The sequence below is a fragment of the Chinchilla lanigera genome, unplaced genomic scaffold (genome assembly GCF_000276665.1).
Source record: "Chinchilla lanigera isolate Chin_1 unplaced genomic scaffold, ChiLan1.0 scaffold00103, whole genome shotgun sequence".
In the NCBI taxonomy this organism is placed as follows: Eukaryota; Metazoa; Chordata; class Mammalia; order Rodentia; family Chinchillidae; genus Chinchilla; species Chinchilla lanigera.
Genome location: NW_004955504.1, coordinates 64,805 through 75,377, shown reverse-complemented (window position 1 = coordinate 75,377; position 10,573 = coordinate 64,805). Strand labels below are relative to the sequence as shown.

General features: G+C 42.8%; 1 protein-coding gene across 3 annotated transcripts in view; it reads right to left on the bottom strand.

Annotated features, from left to right (window-relative positions):
• Positions 1–8,870: 8,870 nt before the first annotated feature.
• Sdha (succinate dehydrogenase complex, subunit A, flavoprotein (Fp)) overlaps positions 8,871–10,573 on the bottom strand; it is a 29,569-nt gene continuing 27,866 nt past the window's right edge. For all 3 annotated transcript variants that reach the window (XM_005406985.1, XM_005406984.1, XM_005406986.2), the window contains exon 15: positions 8,871–9,208. In XM_005406985.1, coding sequence (XP_005407042.1) covers positions 9,122–9,208 — 87 coding nt within the window. In that variant the 3' untranslated portion in view covers positions 8,871–9,121. The remainder of the gene's footprint in view (positions 9,209–10,573) is intronic.

Below are 10,573 nucleotides of genomic sequence, written 5' to 3'. Positions count from 1 at the left end.
CCTTCAAATCACGGGCTGGCCTGACCAATCCGCTCTCAGCTCAGTTGCTGGACAACGCCGGAGGGTCTGCTTTGGTGGTGGTGAGGTCTCTTGAGCCCAGAGTTGTGCCAGCCACTCTGTCCTGCCCTGGCTTGTCCGCCGCAGTGCCGTGTTCTGTCCCTGCCCTCGGTACCCTGTTCCGCCCTCGAGGAGAACCGCGGAGGCGCCAGGAGGGGGAGACCGTGCGGGGTGGACTTTCCAGAACAAGCCCAGGCCGAAATGGGAGGGATTTAACTGGACTGAGGACAGACCCGGTCCATGTGAAAAGAAGTACGGCTGTTGCCCGCAGTCCAAAGTATTGGGTGGAGAAGGAGCGAAGCATTCCTTATACACCAGTCCGTTTCAACGTAAATGAGCCATTATCTTTCTAACTGTGGGTATACCATCACTTTTTCCTGTAAACCAAGTCCAAATTTTCTATAAATTAAAATTCCAAATTCCCACCACCAAAACACATCAATATGCCCAGCTCAAGACTACTCTGTCCAGGATCTGCATCCTACTTTTGTACTTCTAATATTCTACCTAATAAATGTCTTTGTGCTTCTTACAGACATGTCCTAAAAATTCTTTTTCTGTGGTGGAATTCAGCAAACCTGCAACCTGTCCCGTGAGTGTGATGACTCAAAGATTCCCCATCTGTCCTTGGGGACCTCTTCAACTCTGTCCATGACAAAAACAGCCTTCCATCCTGGCCTGTGTGCTGTGTGGTCAGGGTGCTATAGTTACACTGTTTCATAGAATTATTACAGGGTTCCTGTTCTTAATTCACTGAGGAGGATGGTCTTCATCCTCAGAGCTGGTGAACTGTTTTTACCTCACCTGCAAATGTTGAACAGATCCCACCAAAGTCATAAGTTGTAATCACTGTCACCTGAGACTTTCTTCCCTCTGGACACCGATCCATTATTTAGCATGTGGGCACAGCTATAGATCTGATTAACTCCCAATTATGTTGACTCTGTCCTGTTTTATTTACTTTCTGTTGTGCTCAAGGCATTCAGACTTTTTAAAAAATTCTTCAGATAAATTAACCTACCTTGTGGTTTTGGCATTCACTCCAAGTACATATTAATGTGCAAATTTCTTCAACAATGTAAAAATTTTTTTAACACAATTTGGGGAATTCAAGTTTTCTAATTTCTTTCTCCTGAAGTATAATAAGCCTTTCTAGAAACTTCCACCAGTCTTTATCATTTCTGAATTCCATCTTCAGGCAGGTATGGTGGTGCACGCATGTAATCCAGCACTTGGGCCTGAGGCAAGAGGACTGTGAGTTAAGGCCAGCCTGGATTACATAGCATGGCTCCTTTTCTGTTCTTTAGAAGTATGCAGATATTAACTACAAGTTTGTGACCCAGTTTGTAAGTGTACCGGTACATGGGAAGAAACCTCTGCAACAAATATCTCTTACTGCAGAAGGACTTAGCTTCTTACCCAACAGTTTCCTGGGCTCCACTGATCATTAGCCAAGTGAGTCTCCAACCTGGAATGCCACAGCTGCCATCATCCCCAGCACGCAGAAGTTCTCTGTTCTATTTTTTTTTTTTTTTTTTGGTTTTGGTTTTTCTCCGGTACCGGGAACCGAACTCGTGACCTTGCGCTTGCCAGGCAGGCGCTTTGCCACTGAGCTAAATCCCCAGCCCCTCTCTGTTCTTTTTGTTTAGTTCTTGGAGTGGGAAGGAAATCTCCCAAGTGGGAGTTCTTGAAGTGGGAGTTGGAAATCTCCCAAATTATCAAATGCTTACACTTGTATTTAAATGTTACTTTGTTTAGTCTTTACCTCCTTCCAAGTCAGATCCTCCAGTGCTTTTTCTACTTATTTCAGTAACAATGTTGACTCTTAAAAGGAAGGTTAACTACTACGAAATTAAGATTTAAAGAAATAAACCCTGTCTATGGATACCCATATAAATGCACATGGATTGTCCAGAGGAGACAGATACTGTCCTGACACCTTCACAGGCAGTGCAGCTTCCAGTCCTTCCTTTATCCCAATCTGAGCTGAGTCACACTAGCCCTGTTCTGTGTGCCCAATGTAGCCTACCCAGTGTAGCCTTAGCCTCCCACAAGTCATCTCAAGGTCCTTTGTCACTTGGAGATGTTGTCATGGATGTATTGGAAGGTCACCATGTTAGGGAGACTATCCTCTGTGACATAAGAGGCGAGTCTTCTTCCAGTGCCACCATCTATCTCCTTGCCTATCTCAGATTCAATTTCCTCCTAACCATATCTATTCTAAGCTTCCCAGGAGTTGAGAAATTAACTGAAAGATAACACTTTCCTCCCTACAGTAATGTTAATCATATCACTTGTTCAAATATTAAGCTAATCTTTCATTTGGCCTAATTTCTCTGAGCCAATTTGAAAATGCCTAATTATCCTTAAAATTATCCTAAATGTCAGAACTTTCTGGATGCTAGGGTTTCTAACACTTCTCATAACGCTCCTGTTTGTTCATCTGGGCTTTGGTACATAACAAAACCTCAACAAATATTTGTTAAATGAATGGATGACCAAGTGAGTCACATGTGTATATGTGTGTACACTTACACATATGTATTTTTTTGCGGTGCTGGGGATCCAATCCAGGGATTTGTGCATGCTAGTCAAGTATTCTACCTCTGACCTACATCCCCACCCCTCTTAAAAATTTTTATTTTTGCGATAGGGTCTCATTAAGTTGTCTAAGCTGGCCCTAAAGTTCTGATCCTCTTGTCTCAGCCTCCCAAGTACCTAGGACTGCAGGTGTGTACCACCATACAGAGCAGAATCAGTGATTTCTTAGGGAGCCCTGGTTTCACAGTAGGGAATGGCACTTGGAGACCACAATCCAGGTGCATGATGGTTCCATTGCTCCTGGGGTAGAGGCAGGAAATACATACTGTTGGAAAGAACAGGATGAATTTACACTTACATTTCCATTTCAAACTTTGAATGACAGCGTTTTTAGTTAACTTTTGATTTTATTCTTGTCTTTCTCAGAAAAAAACGTTTAACATAATTGATTATTAGCTTTAACCCACCTGCACATAAACTAATAACAATAACATTGCTGAATGAAATTTGATATTTCTTAATGACTCTTTCTTTTTTTAAAATTATGACTCTGTTTTCCTTTATAGTTGTAGTCAGGGTTTGCAAGGGAAAAGGTATAATACAGGATACATAATTTATATAATTATTTTATAATAGCCCCCCAAAGAGTCAAATGTGAAAGAGTGAGGGAGATTTATCCACATACTAGAGACCCAAAGAATCCAGCTGAGGGCCTGGATCTCATGGCAATGTCCTGCATGAGTCCAGCTGAAGACCTAGAATCCATGATAATGTCCTCCACAAGTCCAACTGGAGGTCTAGAGCCCACAACAATGTCTCACGCAAGTCTGTATCAAGGATCTGCACTGGGAAGGCCAGTGGTAAAAGCTAGAAAATCTGCGTCATAAGGATGCAGGATCTGTGCCAGCAAGCTGAAGGATCTGCACTGGAGCTAGGAAGCAACACTCGAGGTAAGGACCAGACCTCCCCCCAAAAGAGCCACAGCCATCCTCAATGACAAGGTCCTGAGCTCCTCTGATGATAAGAATGGACAAGTTCATATCAGGAAAGCCAGCATGACAAGCTTCTCTAGGAGAATCAACAGTGCACCATCTTCCCCTCGGGAGCTAGGAAGTGACACTCAGAGTAAGAACCAGAGCTCCCCAAAAGTGAACCTCAGCCATCCTCAGCAACAAGGAGGTCCTGAGCTCCTCCAAGATGAGAAGAGTGGAGACCTTATCAGGAAAACTAGTGTGACACGCTTCTCCAGGAGAATCAACAGCACCACCTCTTCCTCTCCAGTTCTCTTTTTTATGCTGTTGGCAACACCCTCAGGTGGGCTCTCCATGCCCAGCACCACACTGATTCAGTTCAGCTGGGTGATCCAAGTTGACAACCCAAGTTGACAGTTGTCAATCCACCACAATAGTTCACTAATTTGCACAAAATGTCATGTTCTGATACCCCGGAATAACCCCTGTGTAACTGTCCCTGCGTCCATATGCAGGTGGGCCGGACTCTATTGCTGTCTAGGCCCACAGTTTGGAGTACTCTGTGCCACCTGAGGGCATCCTTCAGTGTAACCCTAGCTCAACTGGAGCAGATGGGGTGTGCAGGAACCCAAGTGCCCTTGGACTTCTGAGCTCAGTGGGAAACAGCTCTTCAGCACATCTGTTCCTCCTTTCCTGCCTCTGATCACCTACTTAGACTGCTACTCTGAATCCCTCCCAACTTCTTGTGTCTGGGTCACCTTTTACAGAACCCAGTGTACAGCAATTCATTCATTTCAGATTCTAATTTTCAATTTTAGGGATTGTCTGAAAAATTTATTTTGCAAATATGCAAAATATTTATGTAAACTATTACTTCCCAGTATATTGTATTTTGTCCCATTCCCACCCATGGCCTGCATTGCCTGGACCTCCACTTTTTTATCTTGCTGGAGTCTTCAGATAAAAGAAGGCAAAAATGCACTTGCACTGTATTAAACATACTGTTATGCACTGTATCAAGGTCACCCTCATTCCTTCTCACAGCTCTGCAGTACTTCACTGCTTGGATATAGACACCTTATCTCCTAGCGATGGACATTTTGTTGTTTCCAGTATTTAAAATGTCATGACAAATAACTCCATAGTCATTTCATTTCTTGAGTTGGATTCCTAGAGCTGCTGGGTCAAAGGGAAATGCACATATAGTTTTGTTACATGTCATGGAATTGTCTTCCATAAAGGCTGCATTCTTACTAACCACTTGCAAGAGCTTCACATCCTACATCCTCACAGGAAATGTATGGCAACAAACTTGTGGATGTTCACATAGGTGGGAAATTTTATTATAGCCTTTTAATTTTGGCTAGCATTTTAACTGTTTCCTTAAGGTATTATTAGCAAGATAATGAACATATCCATCACCCACAAGTGTCTTCCTGCTTCAGGGGAACCCACCCTCAGCCAAGTCTGCAGGGAACCACTGACCTGCTTTCCCTTACATGTTGGTTAGCACGCTGTAGTGCTGCAATCACACAGCATATGTTCTTTCTTTGGCTTCTCTTTCTGGGCCTAATCCATTCTGCTTGCAGATACCAGCAGGTTATTCCTTCAAATGCAGGAAGACACTTTGTGGGCACAACAGTGTCCCTTCCCAGGTATGATGGGTTGTTTCTTGGTGCTTCATGCAATTGACTAGACTCCCAGGCAGTTTTCAGTGGTTAGATTTCCATTAACTTTCTGTTTTTATATTGTTTCTGTCCAGGAACCTAAGGCACTGGCTCTATATTTATCACATCCACTTTTCTGCCTGATTGGTAAGTGCCCACCCAATTACTCAATTTTATTTTATTATTTATTTATTTAGACTTTTTGAGACAGGATCTTGCTATGCAGTTCAGACTGGCATTGAGCCCACTTTGTAGCCCAGGCTGGTCTCAAACTTGCAATGATCCTCCTGCCTCAGCCTTCTGAGTGCTGGGATTACAGACATGTGCCACCACGCCCAACTGCTCAATTTTATTTTGCACTACATCATAGCATTCCCCAAAGTTTATCCCACAGCAAATAATTTAACTCTTAAAGAACACAGTTGGTGCCCACTGAACATGAAAAATTTCAGAAGATATATTGTGAGGGCAGAGAGGTCACATCCCTTCCTATGTTCAATATCCCATAGTGACCATGTCTTCATGTACAAAATTAATGCAATGTTGCCTGGCCTGCCTTATGAAAACTATTTGTTACCAAAACCAAAAAACCACAGAACACTTCAAGGAAGAAGTATTATTTTTTAGTGGCACATTTTCTAAAGAATACATTCATTGTTTAACTTGAGTCAGACTTTCTTTTTTTTCCAGATAGGGTCTGCTATATAATTCAGGCTTGCCTTGAACCTGCAGCAAGTATGGGAATTACAGGCATGAGCCACCATGAATGGCTGGAGTTGGACTTTTTTTTTTTAAAAAGAGAACAGCCTAAACTGGGTGTGGTGGGGCACTCCCATAATCCCAGCACTTGGGTGGCTGAGGCAGGATGACAGCTCAAAGGCCAGCCTGGGCTACATAGTGAGTTCAAGGTCAGACTGCATTACAAAAAACCTAAATAAATAATAAAGAACAGTCTAAAAATAAAAACTCCACTTACTCCCATTTGTTTCATAGGTTTACCTACCAAACTGTTTGGCAAGAAGGAGGAAATGTTAGTTTTCTTTATTTCCTATCTGATACCAAAATTCTTATGTAAACAAAACAACAAAAAAACAAAATTTCTGGATTTTGATGTAACACAATATGAAGATAATTAATTTGATACTTCAGGCCAACATATGCCAAAATGGATTTAGAAATAAGGGCAATGTTTTAAATCCAAAATATCCCCCACAAAGCCTCAAGTATTTGGAGGTGGGCCCTGGTCAGAAGAGGCAAGTCTCTGGCTGTGGGTCCTGGATGTATCTTTGTCTCTGGCTCCTCTCTTCTCTCTTCTTCCTGGCTGCCATGAGGTAACTTTCCTCCACCATATTGTTCCTGCCTTGAAGTCAGTCAACCATCAATGGAACTCTCTGGAAACCAAACCAAATAAACCTGTCCTATAACTTGCAGGTGCCACATATTTTGTCCCAGTGACAGGAACGTGACTGGAAATACAGAAATTTGGTTTCCAGAAGTGGGGTTGCTAATGTGGTAGTTAGATACAGCTGTATCTGATCATATGGTTCAGAAACTTTTGGAATTTTATTAGTTTTGGAGATACCTGCTGGAGCAGTATTAGAATATTGTAAGCAGCTTGATGGATGATCCTGGTTCGAGAGCTGCAGACCAGAATGTTTGCTGACAGCAATGCAGACAAGTCAGGCTCATGTGGTTTCAGCTGGGATTGAAGGTTACTGAAAACTGGACTTGTTTAACTAATTAATGTAACTGTGTTACATTCTGGAAAGGCACTTGTCTACATGTTGTCCATTTTGTCCTAAGACTTCGTGTGAAGCTGAATTTAAAGGTGGTGAACTAATTTGTCTGAGGAAATTTCAAGGCAGCTGTTTATGCTGTGGCATGAATACTGGTGGCTGCTTTTAAGCTGGACTTATGAAAGTCAGGAGCAGAGAGCAACAAATAAAGCCAAAAGATGAGAAAAGTTTGCAGTTTTGCCAGAGATAGCTTCCCTATGTAGGGGCCAGGAAGACCAAGACTGCCGCAGAGATTAGCTTTAAAAAGAAGTCAACTACTCTGCATAGAATAGGTAAGAAAACTTGAGGGCATCTCAGGAACCCGCAGGACCTGAAATAGTGAGTTCAAGCACATTCTGAAATGCGTAACAACCCAGGACTAAAAAACAGAAAGGGTAAATGCCTTTGAATGACTGCTTTTTTTGAGAAGAGTCCCAGGGCATTCTGCTCGTTAGGGGCTACTTAGGGGATACACCTAAGTAAATGTAACCCTGAGTTCAGCCACCCAGTCACTCAAGACGCTCTGCAGGGGCTGGGGATTTAGCTCAGCTGCACAGCGCCTGCCTGGCAAGCGTGAGGTTGTGAGTTCAATTCTCAGTACCAGAAAAAAACCAAAAAAAAAAAAAAAACCGAAAGAGGCTCTGCAGCCATGGTCTAAGGGGGCCACACTTCTGGCCAAGCTGGTGGCACATCTTGGTGTAATCTGTGGTACCCATTTTTCAAGAGTTGTGGGTTCACTGACTTCCACTCAGGTTTTGGAGGAAGGCCTGGGAGGCCACAAAGGAGCCCTGGAAAGGGCAGTGTGTGAAGCTGAGTGAAGCCAAAGGTGCAATGGACCCCAGGAAATTGGAGATGTCACTAATTGGAATGTCTGCTGAGAAAAGCTAGAGGCAATATGCACCACCCACCTGAGAGGTGGTGTGAAACCAGCAATGCTATTGGGGTTGGACTGCCCAACCCCTTTGGAACTCACAGCTCATGACAAACTACTCTAGGTACTAGACATGGATTTGGTATTTGTTCTGATGGGTTTCAGTCTTCTTTTGGTCTGATTCCTGACTAGTCTCCTATTCATCCCTTTTGCAATGGGAATACTTATACCATTGTACTTTAGAAGTATTTGACTTTTTTTTTTTTTTTTTTTGTCTTTTTGAGACAGGGTTTCACTATGCAGTTGAGGCTGGCCTCAAACCCACGTGCTCCTCCTGCCTCTGCCTCCCGAGTAATGGGATTACAGGTATGTGCCAGCATGCCTGGCCTAACTTCTTGATTTTTAGAGGCTTACAGCTAAAAGTTTGCCTTGAGTCTCAGAGACTCTGGACTTTCCAAGTGATGGTGGAACTAAGAATGAGTCATTTTTGTTTGTTTTGAGATAAAATCTTGTTTTTTATTTCAGGCTGGCCCTGAACTCTCTATGTGGTCCAGGCTGGCCTTGAACTCCCAGTGATCTGCCTGCCTCAGCCTCCTGAGTGCTGGGATTACAGGCATAAGACATCAGCTTGGACTTTTATGATTCTTACAAAACAGACTAAATACATTTTGCAGAATGTGATAGACAAGCCAAAACATTATGGTATATACCTAAAATGTCCCTTAAAAACCTCATGTGTTTGGAGGTGGAGCCTGATCAAAAAAGGTAGGTCACTAGGGGCATGACCTGAAAGGGTGCTTGTCCCTGGCTTCTCCCTTCACTTTCTGCTTTTTGGTCTGCTTTAAGCAATTATCCTTCACAATGCTATTTCTGCTTTAGAGCCAGCTAACCACAGACTGAACCAACTGGAAACTGTGAGCCAAATGAGTCTTCCCTCCTTTAAACTGTGGGTAGTGAGTCCTAGTGACGGGAAAGTGACTAATACAGGAAGGTTTTTGTTTGTATTTTATTTAGGAATTGTGCCTAGTATTACATGTCACAGAATAAAGCAAGGGACAAAGGCAGACCTGGCTGTCCCTTGCCTGAGTAGGGCAAGCTGCTGGCCATCAGGTCTACAATCTCTGAAGCAAGTTCATTGTTCACGAGGGTAGGGAGTTCACTGAGGCAGGTAAGACAGGAACATCTGTACAAGCTATGATACAAAATTACGGAAGCTGATTCTGCAACTGCTGGGTCTCATCAGTAGGAGCGAATGGCAGGGGGAACGGTGGCACAGTCAGCCTCATTTAAGGTCTTGTCGATGACAGGCCTGTACTCCAGGGTGACCTTGAAAAGAAGAGTCAGGGGAAGTTAGAACACAGGAGTATACAAACTCCTGTGGTGCTTCCAAGAAAATTTTTAAAGTACAGTTCTAAGAATGGAAACTTAAAGGAGTCACAACCTGGAAAGTGATCAGCACATGCAATAGGGCTGGCTCCATCAATCCATGTGTAAATTCATACATAAATCCTACACAGTAGAATACAGCAACTAAAGTAACACTGCACAAGATTCTTCATGGAGCTGGGCTTGGTGGCACACATCTGTAATCCCAGCACTTGGGAGGCTGAGGCAGGAAGACTGAGTTCTGTTCAAGTTCAAGGCCAGTTAAGGCCAGACTAAACGACATAGTGACTATCTATCTCAAAAAAAAAAAAAAAAAAGATTCTTCATGCTTTTCCCAAATACTTACATCATTCAAAGCAGGTAAAATCTTAAAGACACTGTCACACTTCGTTTAAACTCCTATTTCCAAGTGATTATTTATATACATAGTATGTACTACAGAAAAGTATAAGTATACATACACGTAAAACTTGGAGGAAATATTTCAAACCAGAATGGGTGATTTCTGATTGATGGGCTTATAAATGTTCATTTGAGTTTTGTTTTTGTACTTTCTACACTTTCCAAAATGAGTATTTTACAATCACTCGCTCAAACATTATTAAAAATATGCTTGTTAAAGGAGGACGTCTGACTTATACACAACACTAGAAAATGGCACCCATAATAAAGTCTGAAAACAACTGACTGTCTGAATGAAGACACACTAGGCTTCTATATAGGTGGTGATGCCAGTCACCTTGCTTTCCAAAGACACAGATAAATGATTAGAAGATCACCTCTCTGACAAGCTTTGAAAAGCTTAAAGGTACAAGTTATCTTTTTTTTTTTTTTTTTTTTTTTGAGACAGGGTTTCACTATGCAGTTCAGGCTGGCCTTGAACTCATGGCAACCCTCCTGCCTCATCCTCCCAAGTGCTGGGATTACAGGTGTGCACCACCATGTCCGGCAAACTTAACTATTTCAGAATCCTTTTTTTTTTTTTTTTTTGGTGACAGGGTCTCACTATGCAGTTCAGGCTGGCCTTGAGCTCACTTTGTAGCCCAGGCTGGTCTCAAACTCGCAACGATCCTCCTGCCTCAGCCTCCCAAGTGCTGGGATTACAGGCATGCGCCACCACGTCCAGCTCTATTTCAGAATCTTAATGCCCAGAGAAATTTTAAATGTGGAGATTTGTGTATCAGTGGAGAAGACAAGCTCACAGCCTCAGGTACTATCTCCTGCTTGTGCCCTGTTCTTTTCTTTTTTTTTTTGAGACACGTTCTCACTATGCAGTTCAAACTGGCCTTGAGCTCACTTTGTAGC